This window comes from Crocodylus siamensis, chromosome 4 (genome assembly GCF_052110815.1).
Source record: "Crocodylus siamensis isolate JL-2025a chromosome 4, ASM5211081v1, whole genome shotgun sequence".
Taxonomy (NCBI): Eukaryota; Metazoa; Chordata; order Crocodylia; family Crocodylidae; genus Crocodylus; species Crocodylus siamensis.
The window spans coordinates 183,360,325-183,384,366 of record NC_143398.1 but is presented as its reverse complement, the minus strand read 5'-3'; the positions used below and the strand labels follow the sequence as shown (position 1 = coordinate 183,384,366).

At 40.7% G+C, this 24,042-nt stretch overlaps 1 protein-coding gene across 1 annotated transcript in view; it reads left to right on the top strand.

Annotated features, from left to right (window-relative positions):
- The window catches only part of LOC149867303 (aldehyde oxidase-like), a 77,919-nt gene that overhangs the window by 43,037 nt on the left and 10,840 nt on the right, over window positions 1-24,042 (top strand). The window contains exons 19-30 of the mRNA XM_090041702.1: window positions 3,354-3,476; window positions 5,167-5,263; window positions 5,829-5,953; window positions 9,414-9,547; window positions 12,194-12,281; window positions 16,193-16,279; window positions 17,081-17,272; window positions 17,475-17,702; window positions 18,579-18,674; window positions 21,231-21,359; window positions 23,413-23,487; window positions 23,930-23,982. Coding sequence (XP_089897828.1) covers window positions 3,354-3,476; window positions 5,167-5,263; window positions 5,829-5,953; window positions 9,414-9,547; window positions 12,194-12,281; window positions 16,193-16,279; window positions 17,081-17,272; window positions 17,475-17,702; window positions 18,579-18,674; window positions 21,231-21,359; window positions 23,413-23,487; window positions 23,930-23,982 — 1,427 coding nt within the window. The remainder of the gene's footprint in view (window positions 1-3,353; window positions 3,477-5,166; window positions 5,264-5,828; window positions 5,954-9,413; window positions 9,548-12,193; window positions 12,282-16,192; window positions 16,280-17,080; window positions 17,273-17,474; window positions 17,703-18,578; window positions 18,675-21,230; window positions 21,360-23,412; window positions 23,488-23,929; window positions 23,983-24,042) is intronic.

Genomic DNA, 24,042 nt, shown 5'->3' with positions numbered 1-24,042 from the left:
AGCATACCGAAACAGCTGTAGTAGGAGGGACTTAGAGAGACTTACTCCAGAATACCCGTTAGCCCTAGTAGTTAGAGTACTGTCCATGGAGATAAAATATCTGGTTTCAGGTACCTGTTCCAAATCAAGCAGAAGAAGGGTTTGAAACCTGATCTCTCAAAATCCCACCTGAGTTCTCTAACCGTTAGACTAGTAGGGTTAAGATGAGTGGTACCATCAGCACTGTTTTTTTCAGGAAAGGATTAATTTGGTTTAGGCACTAACACCAGGGGAAGGAGGGTTCATGGATGTAAGTCATGAATGGAGGGAGGAACTTCCCCATAGCTCAAGAGTTAAGCATCTTCAGCATTTCATTTCAGCTGTCTTAAAAAGTCCCACTCAGTATTTGTGCTTCTGTGAACCCTATTCTATCCCTCCTCGACTGTCTCTGACCATGCATTGAATAAGCGACCCTCATTGCCTAACATAGGATTATGAATTCTACTACATAGCAGTTAAACTTGATGATGTTCAGCATCACAATGCCTAAATCTCTTTTGTGAATCTAGCCTTTTGTTCTGTAGGGGTATGTGAAGCTGGTCCTGTTCGATTCGGATTCAGCCTGAATCGAGGACAGTGATTCGATTCATTGATTTGGGTCCCTGAATCGATTTGGCCAAATCTGAAGATTCGATGCTGATTCAGAGAATCAGCAATTCGGACACAGATACAGCTTTAAATGTTTTTTCTACATCCCTCAAGGCACCAGCACAGCTTGTTGCCCTTTGGGGTCAGGCCAACTCTCAGGATCTCAATATTGCACTGTTAGACAGGAGGGTGTCACACAATTGCACATATACAAACACACAAATCAATTAGATGCATACACGCACACACTTCCATCTCAGGCACATACACATTCAAACCAGCCTAGGCACATGCATACCTATCACGAATTCAAGCACATACACTATACACCCCAAAAGTTAGACACAGATGACTAATTCATATATCATGCACACAATGACATATATACACACATACTCACCAGTTCACACACATAGAACCCACCTACATGTACACAGAAGTAAGTTCCTGACTTAGGTGGTACAGTGTGCATGTGTGTGCTTGGGGTACCTGCAATACTTTGGGGAAGGTTCAAGTGTGAGAGAGAAACTTAAAGTATAGGGAGTGAAAGTTGCCAGAACCAGGATTAGAATCAGTGGACTACAGAGAAGCTGGCTGAGGATCTGAGGCTTGGGTTTACTTAAGGTACACTGGGGCTGGAAACTGAGGCAGACAGTTGAGATATTGGGGGGTGGGGGCGGGGCAGATAAGTGGTGGCAAGGAGGAGACAGCCAAGAAAGAAACTGAGGCAGAAACCTGGTTGCTCAGGGGAAAAGGCAGTGGGGATAAGACAGTGGCAAGAAACAGGGGGGTTGGAGGCAGAGAGGAGTTAAACAGACAACACACTACACAGCCCCATGAAGCTATTGGTTCGTTCTCTCTCTCACTCACTCACTCACTCACACACACACACGCATGCACACGCACGCAGCAGGAGAAAGAGACTCAGTGAAAGGGCTGGAGTCCAGGTAGGGAAGAGAAGCAGAGTCCAAGTCCTTGGTTGAAGAGGGGGTGGGGGGTGATAGCTACCTATCCAGGCTGGAAAGGGGTCCTAGTCCAGTAGGTGTTGTCCAGAGGGGAGTTGCCAGCAGGGCCTCTGGGTGGATAGGTGGTGTGGCATGGTGCCGGTCCAGATGGAGAGGACGTCCCACTGGGTCTGTCTTCACTGCCCCTTTTTATAGGGGCAGACGTTGTGTGACCCTAGTGACAGGAGGCATGCCCAGGCAAGGGTCAGCCCCTGGTGTACCGAGCATGTGTGCTCCATGCAGGAATGTGCAGTTTCGGGTGTCTGTAATGGTGGGGTACAATGGTAGAATTGCTGGTTCTGCAGGGTCTTTTGTCTTTCAAATGCTGGGTTCTTGTCTCTGTTCCTGGGTGAGGTCTGTGGTTCCTGGATGAATCAATGCGAGGTGATGGCCTGGTTGTTACACGCCATTCAGTAGAGGCCTCCTACCATTGTATTTCAGTCATTCCCAATCACTCTCATTCATCCGGGAACCAATTTACATGGGAGGGGTACATGAATCATACAGCTGCAACACAGGGGATGCCCGAGCAGAGGACACAAGATGGAGGCTTGACATACAAAATGGAAACTTGACATGATTTACGTTAACTTACGTATAAAGGCCTAAAACAGTAATCACACAATATAAAAGCAGTACAAACATAATAATTATCACTTATAAAACAGTGGGTATTGATATCAAAATAGCCGGGAACTTATTTACCAAGAGGGGGAAGAAAAATAAAACTTGCTACCCAAAATAAAATGTTAAAGCTTATCCTATATGTTAAAGCTTAGCTTACTTATGTTTAACTATAGGGAATAGAGAGGGAGAGAAAAAGTCAGAAATGTTTGGGGAAGGAGAGGGAATGCATTTTAAAATAAAATTTTAAAAAAAACTGAGGGTTTTGCTACAGGCTTGTGAATGCTATGATGCTGGGGCAGATGGAGTGTCCCACAGGAGTGCGGGAAGGGCTCCATGTACTAGGCAGCGAACCCAGAAGTGGACCAGAACTACTTCTGGTCCACTTCCGGGTCTGCCAGGGTGTGCACAGGGGATTCCCCCCACACCTCCCCAACTCAGCAATCACCCATGGGGGGCCCTGGGTGCCCCCCCTGCCAAACCCAGGAGGCACCAGTTGCCAAGCTGGGGAGGCAGGCCCAGCGCACTCCCTGCCAGGCCCACAGGTGGATCAGAAGTGCTTCTGGGCCACTTCTTGGTCTGCTGCCAAGTGTGCTGGGGAGCCCTTATGCTTCTGTGAGACACTCCATGTGCCCCAGCATCACAGCACTCACAAGCTGCCTGCTACTTACAGATATGTAGAAAAAACATTTAAAGCTGTGTCTATGTCAGAATCAGTGAATCTTTCCGAATCTCTCCAAATTGATTCAGAGGGTTCCAATCCAATTTCTTTGGAGAAATTAAAGAATCCTCTGATTTAATTCGGATTCGGAGATTTGGCCACCAAATTGGGCCAAATCTCCACAAAATTGAATCAGGGACTGAAGCTTCACACAGTCCTATTGTTCAGGTACATTTTTAAATATAAAGGCCCAGGAAATTATTTTAAAAGTTATAACTATTTTATAGGGATGTTAAGATATGATTAATACAGCTACTAAAGCCTATGTGCTGTGTTTGATTTATGTGTAAAACTTGTATTGACCTCAGTAAAATAGAGGTAACATATTACCCTACTGCCTCAGTGTTTCAATAAGATTAAATGCTTTGGTCTTGCAGGTGATTTGTGTGGGTCAGATTGTCTGTGCTGTGGTTGCAGATTCAGAGGTTCATGCTAAACAAGCAGCTGCACAAGTGAATATTGAATATGAAGCTCTGGAACCAGTGATCCTGACAATTGAGGTAATAAAGCTTGTAAACTTTGTTTCATTTGGCTTTAATGTCCTCTTGAGGATTCTTGTCCAACATTCATTATTCAGGCATTTTTTGCTTTTTATCTCGGGCTGTATACTTGGCTTATTGGGTGTTTTCTTATCAATCTATTTTAAAATTTCCCTTTTATTATTGCAGTTTTAAAGGAAGGGCAGTGCTTTTACCTGCATTGAAGCCTGGGATCATTTTTCTATTGTCTTATAAACAGTCTAGTACTTTCTACACATTAGGAACTAAATCATATTGTGCTGTGAGAGAACATGGAAGAAGCCTTTTCCGTATTCCTGCAGGTCTTTTGTAAAAACCTGTCACATTGTTTATAGTTAGTGGCTACTCCTTTTGCATGCCTTTGGAGGCATAGAAGTCCTCAAATAAGAGTGGATAGGGGGAGGGAGTATGGCTTTTCCCCAATTCACATCACCCTAGCAACAGGACTTCACCCTTATACCTGTGTCAAAATATTACATGAAAGCACAAGAACTATGAAACTATGAAACTAAAACAGAGAGCTCTAGGACTAAGTACTGACTAGAAAACAGAGTTAGAGCTGTGAGCAAAATTCTTTCCCTTGTACAGCATTTTGCAATTTTTTTTGTAAATAAACAGGATTGGGTTGAAAACACAACAGATTCCATTATGTTTTTCTGTTTCTCTCTGGAACATGCGGCAAGATCCTGAATTTTCGCCTACCTGTTTAAAGACTAAAAGGACTATGATTTTCCCTAGCCTATATCTGGGCCTCTAAGGTGGTAAATGCCTTCAAATCCTACTCAGTTCAAAGTCAGTAGTACTTGAGTATTCTCAGCATATTTCAGAACTAGGCCCCAGATCTTGTGTCACTGGCTGCATTACTAATGCACAGTAATTTTTGTACCTATAATATAAAGTACTAAATTAATGCGCATTGGGCTGTGCTAATGCGCAGTAGCGCACACATACTTTTTTAGTGACGCTTAATATGCAGTAGCCTATTCTACTGTGCATTAGTGTATTAGCACCGTTTTGTATGTGTCGCTTTAATTTGCAGTAGAAGAGGCTACTGTTCATTAAAGAACATGGGTAGATGTGCCCACTAAAATCAAACATCTCAATATATATTGTCAGGTTCAATCTGGTTCCATTGCACCATTCAGGGGGAAGCACAAAAGGAGCTGAAATCATATGCCTGAGAACTGGACATAATCCTACCATGCAGGAATCTATGACAGCTATAGAGTCAGAAGGCATAGCTCTTATACCTCTTTTCTTACAGTTCCTAATAAAAGGAGTATGCCAGTAAAGGTGAGCAGGAGGAATGCTTAGAACACAATGTTCTAATCCATTCCCAGCTGGCTGGGTCCCATTAGGAATAACGACAGCAAAACCAGTTTTGGGCAGACCCTGGGCTGCTTTAAACTCTTATGTCTCCATCTGACTGCCCACCCCCCCCAAAAAAAACAACCAACCCAAACGGAAATCAGAAAAAGGTTCATGATCATGCTTTCTCCCCCAGTCCCACCTCACAAAGAGTAAGTTTAACATAGTGTAGATTCTGCACCCTATTTGATAACCTAACTGCTATAGGTTAATGGAAACTGGGGCTACTGGTTGAATGACTCATCAGTCTACTGAAAACACATACATTATAGCTCTTGTGCTGCATTTTTTAAACCTATTATAGGAAGCTGTAAAACACAGTTCATTCTTTGAGCCAGAAAGGAGGTTTGAACAAGGAAACACTGAAGAAGCATTTGAAACAGCTGATCACATCCTTGAAGGTACAAAATAGTATAAGTTGTTAGGTAGCTGATGAGACACTCCTGACAGGTTCTAACAACTAAATCCCTCTTATTAGGGTCTCAACATATCTTCTTCAAGACCTCTAGCCATTTTTCTGCAAAATTATGAATGTATCTTAAATCAGATTATTAAATCAATATATTGATCACTATAAGATGCACTAAAAGTTAAGAAAAGAAAAATGATTTGTAAGTATACTGGTTTGGTTTTTGGGGAAAATAACATATTGAAGTTAAACCATTGCATCTAGATGTCAGTGTTAGATGGTTCTAGCAGTATAGACAAACTCCTAAACCAACAAAAGTAAATTAGGTCACAGAGGCATACCATGGACATTATTATACTGCAATTTACCATACATTTTCCCAGTAAACTATATTAACATCTACTAGTGCTTTTCTATTTGGAAACATTAATGTAAATTTAGATCAGATATTTTGAAAATTTAATCTTATACCAGTATTTTTACTGTGAGCTTGCCCTGTCCTTCATACTCATTTCTTCATGAACATTACCTGACAATTTTCGTCTAAACTGGAACAGGAGAACTCCACATTGGTGGACAGGAACATTTTTATATGGAAACTCACAGTGTACTTGTTGTACCAAAAGGAGAGAATAAAGAAATGGATGTGTATGTATCAACACAGGATCTAACTTTTGCTCAGGTAGGTGATACGAGGCAATTCTTAATATATATTAATAGCCTCCAATACTACAACCCCCAGTTACTCCTATGGATATAGACAGATGTAACTGTAGCAATATTAAATGATACCAATATATGCAGTTACAGTGCAGCTGTTACATTTGATTATGTAGTAATGCAAGCTCTCCAACTTTAACCCTGCCTCATTTATTGTGAAAGTTAAAATGATTTAATTGGCTTGTTTCTCTACAGAATCATGATGATGTAACATCCATGGTAGACTATAATAGCTCCTTGATTTGTGTGTGCTCCTGAGTAGCAGGCTCCCCTCCCCTTTTAAAGCCGCTAAAATGTAGTTTGTTCATACCAAATAATAGGGTATAAATTGACCAGTAAAGTCTCCAGATTTTGTTATCGTAGACAACTCATCACTATAAGCGGCAACAGTGGGTTTCAGGTAAAGGTGGTCTCCCTGTGTCAGAAAAGTCATGTTGCAAATCTGGCAAGTAGTGCATGCCACTGCTATATTGAAATCCAAGGTGACTGCCATGAATTCACATTTTGGTCAGTATTTCAGTCCCCAGTAGGGTTCAAAAATTAATCCCAATGATGAAAAACATTGTATGAGCTCAGGAGATCAATTGTAACATTTCCATAGCGATAGCCCTATTGGATTCCAAGATGGCTGATACATCAGCATGTCTGTATTGACTCAATGTAATTTAAAAAACCTAGTAAACACTACTGTAATACTAAAAGCTCATAAGTTCTATCACTAAAAATTTCATAGCAGGCCTACAGACCTGAAAACATTGTAACTCAGACTAGTCTATTTGTTTGAGTTATACTGAATAGGACAATACATTTTTTTAAATTTCAGAATGTAGATAAGTCAAATATAAATAATACATAACTCAGTGGCAATGAAACAAACAGACATATGTTCAGTTGGAGGAAATAGGAAAGTGCAATAGTTTAATCCAACAATATAACATAGATTTAATAGATTTCATAGACATTAGGGCTGGAAGGGACCTTGTAAGATCATTGGGTCCAGTGCCCTGCCCAAGGGGCAGGAAGTCAGCTGGGGTCAAAAGATCCCAGCAAGATAAGCATCCAAATGTTTCTTATAGTGTCCAGAGTAGGTGCTTGTACCACCTCTGGGGGCAGTCTGTTCCAGGCCTTGGGGGCTCAGACAGTAGAGAAGTTTTTCCTTACGTCCAGCCTAAAATGGTCTTGCAGGAGTTTGGAACCATTGGACCTTGTCATCCCTTTGGGTGCTCTGGTGAACAGGTGTTCCTCCATATCCTGATGCACACTCCTTATGTACTTATAGGCTGCCACTAAGTCACCCCTGAGCCTGTGCTTCTCCAGGCTGAAGAGTCCCATACCTTGCAGCTTCTCTTCATAAGGCCTGTTTTCTTGCTCTCTGATCATGAGTATGGCTCTCCTCTGGACTCTCTCAAGCTTCTCCACATTCTTCCTGAATTGTGGAGCCCAGAGTTGGATGCAGTACTCCAGTTGCAGCCTCACCAAGGCTGAGTACAGTGGGAGGATGACATCCTGGGTTTTGCTCGAGATGCATCCGTAGATGCAAGCCAGAGTTTTGTTTGCTTTGACAGCTGTGGTATCTCATTGGTGGCTCATGTTCATCTTGTGGGCAGTCATGACCCCCAAGTCTCTTTCCGTTGTGGCGCTAGCGCGTGTAGCATTACCGAGCCTATAAGTGTCATGTAGGGATTTTTTAACCCAAGGTGGAGTACCTTGTATTTCTCCATGTTGAATGCCATCAGGTTTTCATCCACCCACCTTGCAAGCCTATAAAAGTCAGCCTGGATCACCAGCCTATCCTCAAGTGTGAATACTCTTCCCCAAATTTTGGTGTCATCAGCAAACTTAGCCAGTCCACTTCTGACACCAGCGTCCAGATCATTTATAAAGACATTAAAGGGTACAGGTCCAAAAACGGAGCCTTGGGGGATGCCACTGGTCACAGAGTACCATGTTGATTTGTTTTTGTCAACTATCACTCTCTGGTCTGACCTTGATGCCAGTTCCCCAGCCATCAGACTATGGAGTAGCTGAGGCCACAGTTGCCCAATTTTTCCATGAGGACATCATGGAATACCAGGTCAAAGGCTTTTTTAAAGTCCAAATATATGATATCAACCCCTTCCCTTTTGTCCAGGTGATACATCACCTGGTCATAGAAGGAAATGAGATTGGTCAGGCAAAACCTACCTGCAAAAACATATGCTGGCTATCCCTCAGAATCTTGACTTCTGTTAGCCTGTCAAGAATGGTTTCTTTGATAATTTTTTCCAAAATTTTCCCAGGGATTGAGGTTAAACTGATTGCCCTGTAGTTTCCCGGGTCTTCTTTCATTCCTTTCTTGAGGGCAGTATGAGGCAAGTGATGGTGATGAAGTATCATCAGGAAGAAACTGATAAAAACCTGTTCACCCTGGTATGGCAATGTTCTCTTGGTTGCAAGCTGATATTCTAAAAATCAACATAAAGGTTGGGTTTGCAAAGCTAGCACTTAAAATATATATATATATATATATTTTTTTTTTAAGCATATTTGGCTTGCAGTACATGGAATGTGAGAACCTAATGTAAAATAATCATAGTCTATAGTGACTTTTCACTCTTCTTGAAAATTTACACAATAAATTACCTTATTTACTCAAATCTAAGATGACCCAGAGTTTAAGATGACCCCCCCAATAATTAGATTCTGTATATAGAAAATTTTATAAATTTGATATAATTTTTCAGGTATATAGAATCTAATTATCAGAGAGTTCTCTTGAATTCATCCCTCCACGCTGCTACAGCAGGGAAAGTGGTGTCTGGGAGGTTCAGGCATCCTTCTTGCTCTCTGTCCCCCCTAGTTCTTGCCCCTGCAGCCTTCCTGTCCTCCCACCCCTAGCTCCTCACAGCCTTTTCCTTTCTCCCCCCTCCACCCCTTACTTTCAGATGCTGCTCAGGCTCTGTTCCCTCCCCAGAGCACAGCACATGGAATAGCAGCCCTTGCGGGGTCGTGCCATAGTAGCAGTGCAGCTGAATGGTCTAGTAGGGGACAGAGTTCCATGTGCTCCATGCCCAAGATGGAATTCAGCCCAAGCCAGAGCTAAGTTGCACCTGACAATAAGACTGGGGGGGGCAGAAGTTACAGGGGAGGAGGGGACAGGAGGTTGCTATGGGTCTGGCTCTGACCCAGGTGCAGGGCCAGAGTCAGAGCCTCAGCAGCCACCTCCCCCCCACACTTTTGTACATGTATCTAAGATGAGAACCTTTCTCACCATGCTGTTTGGTTGGGGGGGTGGGACACCTGGTCTTAGATTCAAATAAATACAATAATATTTTTGTCAAGAGACAGAAGCAACCTGCCCTTGCTTCTTATGTGCATGAATGATAATATAACGAACTTCAGGAAATAGTCAGGTAGACACTGAAACATTTAAATTTTTACAGCAACTGGTGGCCTCAGTATTAAATGCTCCATTCAGTGTGATCAAGTGCCATGTAAAACGAATTGGTGGTGGTTTTGGAGGAAAGACTGTAAAACCAGCTCAGTTTGCAGCTATTACAGCACTTGCAGCAGACAGGTAAGTATAGTATCTGAATTGCTTTCTTTTCCAAAAACCATAATATATAAAGTGAACGTGGATGCTAGGAGAATGTCTTACTGATAAATTCAGAGATTCTTTTTTTGATAGTCCTCTATGCATGTTTAACCTTGACTATGACTCAGCTTGACATTGGGTTCTCTTAATTTCCAAAGCACTATTTTCATTGTTGGGGGAAAAAAATAGTCCCTAACACTGCTTGGAGCACTGTTGTTCTTTTTTTTTTTAATTTAGTCTTCCATTTTCTCTTTTTCTAACCCTTGATAAATTCAATCAGACAAAAAACCACAAACCATTTTCAGAAGTTGAAAATAGTGCTTACGCCATAAAAAAGGAAATGGAAGTGAGAAATCAACTGAAGTTGATATTAAAAGGAACTGTTGTAAGTCTATATGGTCTTTCTGCAAATAGTGTCAAGATTAAAACACCAGGCTGGCACTTGGTAGATACTGGTCTGGTTCCTGGCTCAGTTGCAAAGTTCCTGTATGACATTTAGAAGTCACTTAATTTCTCCATGCCATAGTTCTCCATCTGTAAAAGCTCCCATTGAGTAACATATGGAAGCAGGTACCTGTAAAGGGAGAGGGAAGAAGTCAAATATATAAAATTGTATAGATGCATATATTTAGCTCCACTGTGGATGAGCAATTCTACCCACCCAATGCCAGTGGAGGAGTGTTAGTGTCAGGAAAGGCATCTGGCTGTAAAAACCTGTGCTAAATCATCATGATGCAGATCCGGTATTTCTCCCTCATCTGTCTTATTGCAAAAACCTGACCCATGGTACTTTTCCCCAGCATGAATCTGTGGAAAAGTACCATGGATCTGGTTTTTAGATGTTGGAGAAATACACAGAAGGTTGTAAAGATATCCATTTCATTTTTATTGACCTAGAAAAACCCTACAATCATGTACCATGGGATAAAACCTGTGTGTGCCTGAGAGTTAGGAGGTGCTGGAGACATATGTCAAAACCATCAAGGGCAGGTATTGAAAATATACAACAAAAGTGAGGAGCAGTTAAGGAGAGAGAGTTTTGAGGTGAAGGTGTGTGTACATCAAGGACCAACTTTGAGCTCATTCCTGTTTGCAGTCATGATGGATGTGTTTACTGACAAATGTAAGAGACAGACCATCTCGGAATATGATATTTGCAGATGACATGGTCATTTGCACAGAGAGTTTAGAGGAAGTGCAAACTGGATTGGACCAATAGAGAGAAGTGCTAGAGGGAAGAGGGATGAAGATTAGTCAATCCAAAATGGAATATATGCACTGTGATTTCTCTGAAGTACCTGAGGTTGGAAATGTGATAATGAGAAACATGTTTGAAAAATTGACAAGTGCAAGTATCTGGGGTCAACTGTTCAGTGGAATGTCGAGTTAGATGAAGAGCTGAACCATCGAATAACAGCAGGATGGGCAAACTGGAAACTGGTGAACAGAATATTATGCAGCAGGAGAGTATCAGTGAAGCTGAAGGGGAACATCTACAAGACACGTGGACATCCAGCAGAATTTTACAGAGTGGACATGTGGCCCCTGAAGAAAACTCAACAAGGGAGATTGAACATGACAGAGATGAGAATGCTTTGATGGATGTGTGGTATGACAGAGATGGACAAAGTGAGGAATACTTACATCAGAGGATCACTGAAGGTAGTGGAGGCATCTAAGAAAGCACAAGGGAGAAGACTGGCATGGTATGGGCATGTTCAAAGTAGTCTGGAAGAATACATGGGAAAAGAAGTTACCAGAATGGCACTGCCAGGGAGGAGGGGAAGAGGAAGACTGAAGATGAGATGGAGAGCTATAATAGAGAGGGACATGAAAGAGAAGGACTTAGAAGATATGTATGACCAAAGCTGGTGGAGAGCAAGTATCTGGAAGTGACCCCATTTAGACAGTGAGGGAAGAAGAAGTATAGATGCATATTTTTATTTGCAGTTTAAAAATATTTTAATAATAAAGTATTAGAACTGTTTGTGTTAATAGCACTATCTTTTTCAGTCTTTTTTTCTGTGTTACCTCTTTCAGGGGTGGCCTGCATTCTGGATCCAGCCTGTGGAGCCATGTGGTATGGCCCATGGGACTGGTAGAGGGATTTGGAATTTAGAGGCAGGGCAGGACCTACTACCAAAATCTGGGGCACAGAGCCCCATTCAGCATGCATATTGGTGGTGGAGTGGCAAGCAACAGATATGGTTACTCCCATTGCTGCTCACCTTGCTGATGATGATGGTTGCTCTGCTCCTACGGAAACCCTGCAGTCCAGATCCTAGTGGGAGGATGGGTGGAGTTTAACATCCCCAGTTTATTTAGATGGAAGGGCTTTAGGGCAGAAACTCTTGTTTTTTTGTTTTGTGTTTATGCAGTGCATAACACAAACTTTCCAGTTTTAGTTGTTGCTTTAATAGTCCCTCAATGATTCGTAGGCTTTTGGGACAAGGCAGTGCAGACAATAAATAAGTACAGTAATAGGTACCACTGTAGTATAACATCAACAGCAATAATAATAGTAATAATAAATAGCTTATATAGAAATTTAATTTCATTGGATGTCTTCATTTTTCTAGCCTGTCAGTAGTGTTATTTGGATAAAATAAATCATTTTTTTATTTTTAGAACTGGCCACGCAGTTCGGTGCATTCTGGATCGAAGTGACGATATGTTAATAACAGGGGGCCGCCATCCTTATCTAGGAAAATATAAGGTAAGTGAAAAGGAAAAAAAATAATTAGGTTTTACCTGATCAGTTTTAAGAGTTAGTTATTTCCAGTAGTTTCTGGTTTTGCTAACATTCTTTTGAAACTGATAACAAGACTTACCCAAAATTGAAATGACACAGGCAACTACTCCTTAACCAAAAAAAGGAAGCAGAAGGACAAGAGAAGTTAGTAGGGCTAAATAATGTCCAGGTGCAAGACATAATTTAAGCTATATAGGATTCCCTATCTCCCCACCATATGTTCAAAATGGTAACTGTGTAGCAGATGGCTTCTTTTCTGGCTGTTTTTACTGTCCAATGCCACGCCTCCAAATGCCACACAGCCACCATGCCACATGTTCTTATTGTTTTAGGCACAGAGCTCTGAGCAATAATAAAAGGTTTCCATTTTAACTGTAGCAATTGGATCTTCATTTACATGTACTGTACTTAGTGCTGCTGCTTGTAGCTGTGTAGTACTCCGTGTACTCAGAGCTTTTGGCTAATCACTGAGCACATGATATAACTTTTTGGAAACTTACTGGTATCACTTTCCAAATTGTCCTTCCTACAACTCCTGTTTCAATTTGCAGGCTCCCTGCAGTTGTCACATACATGTTTACTATGCTGAATTCCAAAGCAGTACCATGTCATAGAAGTACGTTTATAGAATGCTAAGCATTCTATAGTTTTGTATAAAGTTTACTTGTGTTTTGATCAAGTAAGAAATTAATTCAGTTCATCAATTGCCAATCACTGGTTATGAAAACAAAAATTAGTGTTGTATTTTTTATCAATGAAAGTATTAGGGGGATAATTTTTCACACTAAAACCTTAGAAAAGCTTTTTTTTACTCTCAAGTAAAAGCCTTAGGATAGCATTTTTCTTATTAGAAATCTAGTATAAAATACAGTGTAGAAATAAGCAAAGTCCAATCATGAAATGCACCCAACAGTGCTTTTAAGATCTTACATAGGCTCTAACACTGAAGGCAGAGCTGCCTTCTTCCTCATTTTCAAATATATTACTATGCATATCCAGCCACACAGAATGTGAGTACACTTGTGGTATACATCAAGCTTACTGGGATCCCTTGCGCCTTCCTAGATAGTTTCTTTGCTGCTTGGTCTTGCAGATCAAGGACACATCTTCTAATGTCAGGATACCTACAGAAGCTTAACCACAATTATTTGCCTGACCTTAGATACATAGATAGATTCATAGAGTCGGAAGGGACCTCAGTGGGCCATCTAGTCCAACCCCCTGCCCCTGGCAGGCAAGAAAACAGTCACCAAACCTGGGGTCATGTGATCCCAGCCAGGTGCCTGTCCAGTCTGTTCTTGAAGACTCCCAAGGATGGGGCGAGCACCACCTCCCTTGGGAGCCCATTCCAGAATTTGGCAACTCTGACCATGAAGAACTTTTTCCTAATATCCAGCCTAAACCTTCTCTCTAGTAGCTTATGGCCATTGCTCCTTGTCATTCCAGGGGGTGCTGCGGTAAACGGATCGTCATCTACTTCATGTTGCTCTCCCCTTAAGAATTTGTACACTGCCACAAGGTCCCCTCTCAGCCTTCTCTTGGAGAGACTGAAGAGGTTAAGGTCCCTTAGCCTTTCCTTGTAGGGCCTTCCCTGCAGGTCTCTAATCAGGTGAGTGGCTCTTCTTCTCCATGTAGTCTGCATCCCGCTTGAACTGCAGCATCCAGAACTGGACACAGTACTCCAGCTGCGGTCTGACCAGTGCCACATAGAGGGGGAGAATCACTTCCCTGGAGCTGTTTGTGAAGCACCTACGGATGCACGACAAGGTGCGATTGGCTCTGCCAACTGCTTCATCACATTGGCAACTCATGTTCATCCTGGAGTCAACAGTGACTCCAAGATCTTTTTCTGCCTCAGTGGAGCTGAAAAGGTTGCCCCCCAGCCTGTAACTATGATGGCAGTTCTTCCTCCCTAGATGCAGCACCTTGCACTTGTCCTTATTGAATTGCATCCTGTTGCTTTCTGCCCACTTCCCCAGACTGTCTAGGTCGGCCTGGATCTGGTTCCTCCTTTCCAGGGTGTTAGCTGCACCCCATAATTTTGTGTCATCCACAAATTTGGACAGGGTGCTTCCCACCCCCTCATCCAGATCACTGATGAAGATGTTGAACAGCACCAGCCCCAGAACCAAGCCCTGATCTGCCCACATCTTTCCAGGTGGACACTGACCCATCCACTACTGTCCTCTGAGTGCAACCTTTGAGCCAATTTGCTACCCAGTCAACTTGTAATCACCCAAGGCAAATCCCCTCAGTTTATTTATAAGGATGGTAAGGACTATCTTGTCAAAGGCCTTCTTGAAGTCCAGATAGATAACATCTACCTCAATTCCTGCATCTAAACAATTGGTGGCCTTGTCGTAAAAGGAAACTAGGTTAGTCAGGCAGGACCTGCCTGCTAAAAACCCATGTTGGTTACCCCTCCGCATCGCATTAACCAGTGGGTTCCCACAGATGTGCTCCTTGATAATTTTTTCTAGGATTTTCCCAAGGACAGAGGTAAGGCTGACTGGTCTATAATTTCCCAGGTCCTCCTTGCTCCCTTTCTTAAAGATAGGGACAACATTATCCCTTTTCTAATCCTCTGGAACCTGACCCGAGCACCATGAGGGCTCATATATCCTTGCCAGTGGATCAGCTGTGACCCCCACTAATTCCTTCATTATCTGTGGGTGGAGTCCCTCTGGTCCTGGTGTTTTGAATATGTCCAGTCCCTCCAAATGTCTTTTTACCATGTCAGCACTGACCGTTGGTCAGCTGATGTTCCCTTTGTTGGTGTCCATGATGTATGTTGAGGGTTCATCTAGATTCCCATTTAAGAAGACAGAGACAAAAAACTCATTGAAGTTCTCACACACTTACCTCATTCTGTCCTTTATTCCTCAAAACTCCTTTGAATTACTATTCTAGCTCCTTCTAGCCCCACACTAGAAAAGGCAATACATAATAGCTGTAGTTCATAGAGTCATAGATGCTAGGGTCAGAAGGGACCTCAACTGATCATTGAGTCCAACTCCCTGCCTAGGCAGGAAAGAGTGCTGGGGTCAGAGTCTTTGCTTTGTGTTGCCAGCCTCATCTCTGTAATTACTTTCTTCAGTATGCTTTGTGCAATCATCAGCTAGCAAATTACTACTAAATGTTTCTGTGAGCTGGAGAGGTTCCCCACCTTACAATTCCAAAGCCTGTTGGGAAAAAGGAGGGAAAACACATAGCATCTCTAGAGTCTTGCCAAGAGCATGTTTTGGGAGCTGATTCCTTTGATCCTAGCTACTGGTGCCACTTCATTACAGCATGAAGACTCCCAATTGTCCCTAAAAAGAAAGGCTGGAGCAACAAATGACTGTGTGCTCATTTGAAATGAAACAACAGCTACAAGTCTTTGAACTGAGTTGCCCCTTATTGTATTATTCTTTGTTATTTGCACAGTGTTTAAGTATTTATGCTTTTATTAAAATCTGCAGGTCTTTTATTTTTGGCCCAAAGCCAAAGTGCTCCTATAAAGTGGAGGTTTGTCCCCTCCACCTTTTTCAGAATCATGCAAATGCTTTGTGAGCCTGTATGAATTAACCCAGTTCCAACCTCCAGGCAAGAAGAAATGCAATAGCCCATACCATGAAAGCATGTTCACCATACTATCAGAAATGTATAAAAGCAAAGCCTGCATAATGGAAGTGCATAACACAGCATAACCCACTGGATAAGACATTGGGCGAGCATTGTTGTATCTTCCACAGTGAAATCACAACCTGCATTTCATGTATAAAGACACAGAGAGGATGCTAATATGTATGATGAAATGGGTAGGATCCATAAAAATACCAGATTTGAATAAAAAAACTACATAGACTGTCAAATTATGTTGTAATCTGTTTTAGGTAGGATTCATGAATGATGGTAGAATCATGGCTGTGGATATCAGATATTACAGCAACGGAGGGTGCACAGAAGATAAATCTATTTTGGTAAATAATTTGAAAATTAGTGGTATTGTAATTTTGTTTTGGGGCCAAATGGAATGAATGGGTGGTTTGCTAAATACTGTTGGGGAATTTATTTTTATAACAAAAGGGTTACAATATTTTGTGTGACTTTGCTCTTTATCCCAGGCCAAAGGAGATGGCAGAATAATGTTAAAAATTGTGCCTAGAGGATTGCAGCACCATAGTAGTAGGCACTGTACAGACACCCATAAAGTTCTAGCTCTGCATCAGAGTTTACTGTCAGGCTGTGGTCCTGCAAGTTGTTCTGTGCAGGGGAAATCCCACTGAGTTCTGTTGGGTACCACATGGGCTGTAAAGTGAGAGGGGGGCAGTCAAATGTATACAATTGTATAGATGCATATATTTACAGTTCATATCTCCTTGCCTTGCCATCTAGCTATCAAGTGGGAATTTAGATGGATTTTAAAGGTAGATTTGGTGGTGGCTGTATGGCTCATTCACGGTGCATGGATAATAGTTCAGAAGATTCTGAAATGATGATGCTTTATTTCTATCTTTTCTGATCTTAAATAAATACCAATATTTTTCAAAGAGGGTTTGCTTTCCCCACAGACAAATGATAAGAAACAACATTTTTCTTATGACCATCTTTGTGAATCGAACAAAACAGAAGGTAGCTTTGGGTGTTAATAAAAGTAGAAAGTAGCTGATAAACAGGGAGATCATTCTGGCATCATTGGCATAATGAAAGAGGATCTGTGGTGACTAAATTTAAAGGAAGATAATTGATACTAGTATGTGTGATCTGTTCCCTTGCTGAAGGTATTGCAAGTAAGTATGTTAGGATTATTCAATGCTTACAAGATTCCCAATCTCCGATGCTGTGGACGAGTTTGCAAAACAAATCTGCCATCAAACACATCTTTCCGAGGCTTTGGATTCCCCCAAGCAGCACTGATTACAGAATCCTGGATAACAGATGTGGCAGCTAAATCTGGTTTATCTCCAGAGAAGGTAACCAAATAAATTAAATGCATTTGAGTGACATAAAATTATTTTGAATTACATTTGTGTTGCTTGTTTCTGCTAGATTTTTAACAGAAATACAAATTATGTGTTTAAGACACATAACATAACATTATTTAATTCTCACATATACTGTTGTATTGCTTTTGTCAGTATGGTACAATCCTGCTTCACTCTGACTTGTTTCCAGGTTAGGGAGGTTAATCTATATAAGGAAGCTTATCAAAAGCACTTGAAAATGGATATTGATCCAGAGAACTTGATACGATGTTGGAATGAATGTATGGAGAAGTCTTCATACTACAAGAGGAAAATGACAATAGAAGAATTTAACAAACAGAACTATTGGAAGAAAAAAGGAATTGCCATTATTCCTTTGAAAGTCCCCGTTGGCTTTTCTGACCAATATCTCAATCAGGTACATTTTTAAATTGCCACCTAAAAAGCCATTGGTTGCTTTTTTTATTAGAGATAAAATTAAAATATTTTTTTCCAACAAATAAATTGTACTGGCCCATAAAAACACAGAATATGTGCATAGAATTAAAGCCCCAGGCAGACTTCCGAAGTGTATGGATTTGGGTCCCAAGCTTAATCTTAATTGTTATATTTAGAATAATCTAGCTTCATTTGGCAAATATTTAAATGGAGCTTGTAAGATAAGATAAAATATAGGTGGTTTATTAATATTGGGTTAAATCCTCCATTACTGCAATTCAGTATAAACTGAAGTCAATGGAACTATTCTGATTTATTCCAGCTGATTATTTCTTCAGTTATTTTTGGATAAAATATAGTCTGAACTGAACTGAATTTCTTGAATATTCATTCATTGTAGCACTTGCAGAAAAAATTGGAATCCTGAATTACTGATGCAGGAGTTTTTCCATTAGCTGTATGGGCTATTTTCCAGTAATTAGCTTGGGCTCTAAATCTTAGGGAATGTCTATATGGCACCATGTAGAGATACTAAAGCCAACTCTGATATATGACCTAACTCAGGTTTCAGAGGCAGTATAGTAGCCTTAACATGGCACTTTGTCTAAATTCGTATATCCTGCTTCTCAGCAGCACTAGTTAGCCAGGGTGGAGCTCAACATCCTGCTTTTGGAACTCAGTCTAGCTCATTCAGAGTCGGCTTGGTTATCTCTCCATTGTGCTATGTAGACATACCCTGCAGACTGGATGTTGTGACTGCAGGCTGGATCTGTCCCATGGGCTGGGGGTTGAGCACCCATGCCTTAGAGCACTAAGAGCAATTTATAGAATGACTGAAATCAATTTTTCTTTTTAGGGTGCAGCTCTAGTCCATATATATTTGGATGGATCTGTGTTGGTAACTCATGGAGGAATTGAAATGGGACAAGGCATTAGCACCAAAATAATACAGGTAGAATGAAAGAAAAAAAATATTAGCTATTCCAAAACATAGCATAAGCAAGATATCATAATGCCATATTTTCTTGTGTACCAAGTTCTCCCAGATTCAGGGCCTGTTACAACTCCTCATTCTCAAGCTGCAGTTGTCTCAGCATACACTACGGTAGCATTGTGGCTGCTCTAATTTATAACTGAAAAATCTATGTTCCCAAAGAGACCATACAAGCAATGGAGAATGGAGCAGTATTATCTGATGGAGCAGAGGTGCTTTTGCCTCTTAGCCCACTAAACTAGGTAGCTATAGCCAGATTATTATTATTTTCAGTCATTCAGACAACGCAGCAGAGTTGGAACCAGGTGAAAATCTGGTCTAATATCTTTCTTGTTCAGTGGCTTTGTATATTCACTTTGCCATTGAAGAATGCCTGAATTATAGGGTTCATTAGAGGTATCAGAAGTTTCTTGTTCCAGTCCTGAGAAAAATTAAGTTCTGGAGTACAGGCTGTAGCCATCATCTGTAATAGTAAGAGTGTCGTCTCCTCTGTCTCCCCACTTGATTCAAATATTTGCTCACAGGGAAGTTGTAAATCACAAACCTTGCCAGTTATTTCTTTCATACCATGCCATTTACAATTTTTTAAATCAATTTTTATTTAAAAAAAAAAAATGTATTGATTCTCTGACTCTCTTGCATCATCAGTACAAATTGTGTGAGAACTTTTTAATTAATGCTTAGAAGAATTTTTTTATGCATCCTTTTTAAAGCTGCCCATTACTCGCCCATTGTCCTTAACATTGTCTGCTTATAAAGAAAGATAAATTTAACCTGGCACCACAACATTTTAGAGTCATTAATGTTGTAATTCCAGCTATATTTAGATTTGTTTGAATCTTGTCTTGATAAACATCTACAATATGTTTAAATACAGCTCTCCTTTGCTTAGTCCAATCCAATATCATATCTAAGGTCAGCAAAAGATAGCAAGTTTGGGTCCTACAATGGGCAATTAATTCCTACCTGAAATCATCTCTCTACATATTTTTTTAAACGTATAAAAACTATTTTCTCCCCTTTAAAAGAGAGTAGTACGTATTGGCAGTGTATTTATCACTTTTCTCTCCTATTTCTTTCCAGTCCTTTTTTGTATACCACCTTGTTTGTTTCTGCTGTGTCAGAGGGTCACATTAAAATAGGCTTTTTCAACCTTTTTAAATTTGTCTTTGCTATGTTCTACAGCTGTAGCAGTTAGGCAGGAGAAGGCTGTTTCCTAAATATATACTTAACTGTATATTTATTATATAAATTTGATCAGTCAAATAAAGTTACAAAAGAATCAGACACAGTATTTCAGTCATCGCAACCAAACACAATGCTTTTCAGCAGTAATAATTATAGCTGCTTACATTAAAGGTATGTGGATAAGAAATGGGCATTTGCACCAGGACAGTTTTGAGCATTCAGATCTAAAATGCTACCCTGAGATCTGATATAAAGCACCTTGCTTCCTGGTTTTTTTATAGCTATGATAGAAGCTGGAATGTAGAGGTACAGTACTTGTCAGGGGTGTAGGTTGTTAGAATGTAGAGGTATCTGTCATACTCATTATGGAGCTATGCACTGCCTGTCACAGCTCCAAGAAAATACTAATTAAGAAGCCATGTTCAGTACTCCAGGATTTGCTTCTAATGCATAATAAACTATGGTGAATAGTTCAGTGATCAAGCAGGAGATTTTCAGAGGTGCAGCTGTCACTTGGGTGCTGCTAATGTCCTATTCCTGGGCCTAATCTGAAAGGAAGCTTGCAATTGGGAATGGGAATGAAGAGTGAAGTCTTACAATTCATATATTGTTATAGTTCATTCCTGCAAGGAGTTGAGTTAGTGGGAGGAAAGGATGCCAAGTGCTTCATACAGTCAGGTGTATCAACACGTGTGCTTTACTGCAGAGCTGATTAATTAGTTACACAGTAAAGTGGCACCATCTATACATGTACTCATATTAGAGTGCAGCAAATTAATTAACTCTGCTGTAGGATAGCACTGTCCAGGATAAGTACTACCCTACAGTGGAGTAGTTACATGTGCTGAAATGTACATCTAGATAGTTACTGGGGCTGGCTAGGGCATGAGGGTGCTACCTTCAGGATAGCCTTGCCCTGAAGCACCCTCATGCCCCAGCCAGCCCTTCTGCAGCACATTAAGCCAGGGTGGAGCAGCCCTTGGCTGGCACGGTGACCCTCCCCTCTTCCCCCCACCCCCAAGGCCACCAGGAAAGCCAGGATTGCTCCACCCCTGTTCAATGTGCTGTGGTCCTGGGCACATGTGTAAACACTGTGCCCAGGAACAATAAACTCCAGCACAAACTGTGCCAGAGTTTATTGCCTTGTGCTAAGTGCATGTGTAGATGTACCCAGCAAGTGCTACATAATATGAAGTCAGCACTTTATAACCAGAACAAAACAAGGTCAGTGATTTGATGTTAAAAGGAATTGTCAAAAATAATAAAGGCATAAGCGTTATATTTAACAGGGGATTGTAAATAAATGCTTTCTTTTCTCTGCAATAGGTTGCCAGTCATGAATTAAAGATACCACTCTCGTACATCCATGTTTATGAAACTAGCACAACAATGGTACCTAATACTTATGTTTCATCAGCCTCTATTGGAACTGATGTCTATGGGATGGCAGTGAAGGTTAGAGTTGTTCTTTACAGAAAAAAAAATGTTAATGTCCTTATGTCCTTTTCCACACCTATCTTTCTTTACAGCTAAGTTGTTCTGATTTAATGGAAATTGTTAATTTATTTAACCTCTTCACTGCCACCAAGCATAAGAGGTGTGTTTGAAAAAAAACATAAGACCTTAAGTTACAAGTTAACTCTATAATTTGATCTTCTCGTTCTGTCTCAATCCTTGCCAACTAGAATTTGTGTTTATTTTTTCTGAACAGTGAAGAGTTTCATTAAAAAAAAAAAAAGGAATGATTTGATTTAATTAAATCAAATATTGTTGTATTCTTTGTCCAAATTTCTGAGTTTCACATAGTGTTAGAGAAATGAACTTGCCTTATGCAGCTTCACGTTTGAAGAAACATGCTGAGATTATTATACACTGTTTCATGAAATCAAATGAAGAGATTACATGGAAGAAGTAAGAGTAGAAAATCATTCCATGTCTGTGGACTTAATTAGACTGTTTGCCAAGAGTATCTAAAGCATAGCAGTTGCACTCTTTATCACAATGAGATCTAGTATCCAGGGAAACCTTAATATTCCCCCTAAAGGTAAGCAGGCAAAGGCACAGTTCATCTCTGACTGAATGACCATCACTATGGAAACTGTGCCTTATTCAGACAACTGCTTACCATTAGAGTTGCACCTCAGTTCCAGGTTCAAATACCTTTATAGGAGAACATATATTCTACCTGAGTGTAATTCTTTAAGTTCTCTTCTTATTCCTCCTTCACTTCTTTTCCCCTTACTTTAATTTTATATGACTTTTTCCTCTTCTTTCCATTCCTTCCCTTTGCACTAGAATGTAATTAACTGATTTCCCAACAACTAAAAATTACAGATACTGATCTTATACAAGAATGTACAACATATTTGGTAGGGGTGTGCGAAGTGGGCCCTATTCAATTTGGATTCAGATACAGCCCAAATCGGGGACAGTGATTCGATTAGTTGATTCGGATCACTGATAATGATTCAATTCAGCTGACTCCAAATCCGAAGATTCAATGCTGATTCGGAGAATCAGCAATTTGGACATAGACACAGCTTTAAAAGTTTTTTCTACATACCTTGAGGTAGCAGGTGTAGCTTGTGATCACTGTGATGCTGAGGTGCATGGAGCATCGCACAGAAGTGCGGGGGGACCCTCCACATGCTCAGTGGAGAACCTGGAAGTGGACCTGAAGTTCTTCCAGTCTACTTCTGGGTCTGCCAGGGAGCACGGTGGGGGGGCCTCCTGTGCCTCCCCAGCTCCATGGTTGACCACAGGGGGACCCCAGGTGCCCCCCCCCACACCCAGGAGGCACCAGTCACCGAGCTGGGGGAGCATGGGAGGGGCTGGAAGTGGACTGGAAGTGCTTCAGGTTCACTTCCAGGTCTGCTGTTGAGCGTGCTGGGGAGTCCCCCATGCTTGCGTGGGACAGTCCATGTGCCCCAGTATCACAGCATTCATGAGCCCCTGCTACCTAGAGGTATGTAGAAAAAACATTTAAAGCTGTCTCTATGTCCAAATCTCCAAATGTTTCCAAATCTCTCCAAATTAATTCAGAAGGTTTTGATTCGACTCGGAGAGATTAGAGGGTCCTCTGATTTGATTCAGATACAGATATTCAGCCACCAAATCGGGTCGAATCTCTGCTTTGCACAGCCCTAATATTTCGGACTCGGAATACTGAACACTGCTCAATGCACCCATTAAGTGCACACATTAAGTCACTAAGAGTTGAAGCACCATAAATAATAAATGATTTAGGCCCCTTATGGTACATATTTTGGCTAAATGCTTTCTTTGGAATTAATTTAATCCATTTTACAATTGAGTATTTTTAAATGACAAAAATGTTGGTCCTTGGTTAGAACATGGCAAGAAACAGAACCAAAACTATGACATTTATTGGTTTACTGTTAGCAGTGAGCACACAAGGATATACACTTACACCAAGTTGCCTAGTCTTTAATTTAAAAATGTTCCTGATGTTTTATTTTTATTTGTTTGTGACCCATCTGATCCCCAGGATGCTTGTCAAACTCTTCTGAAACGCCTTGAACCAGTTATGAGTAAAAGCCCTAAAGACTCCTGGGAAAACTGGGTAAATACATTTTTATCTATTCTATCTGGTTTTGAATGACAGTTAATCCATTTGGTCTTGATACACGTCATATTTAAAATTGACTTAATATATTTCTGGCTCCATTTGTGTTTGCTGGTAATAAATTATCATATTAACTTGGTTGCAGAACTTTGATCCATATTACTGTTAAATATAACTGTAATTTTTTTGCCTTAAATCAGTTCTATTGTTTTGATCAGAAAGTGGCCCAAGCTACGAGTTTGGTTTAAAACTGGTCATCCAAAATCTTAAGGAGGGTATGTGCGAACTTCCATCTTTCATGTTGACCCAAGATTACATTATTCTTTAATTTTGAAATGCCACTGGAGTTTTCTTCTAAAACTTCCCATTTTGCTCAATATGTAGTATTTTCATTCATCCAGAGCAATATTTAACCTCTAATAAGTATACTGTATTTCAGATTAAAGCAGCTTTCAAGCAGAGTGTAAGTCTTTCAGCTACTGGGTACTTCAGGTAAGTACATATCTGTATGATTTAAAACTCATAGACTTTAAGACTCAAAATCAGGACATT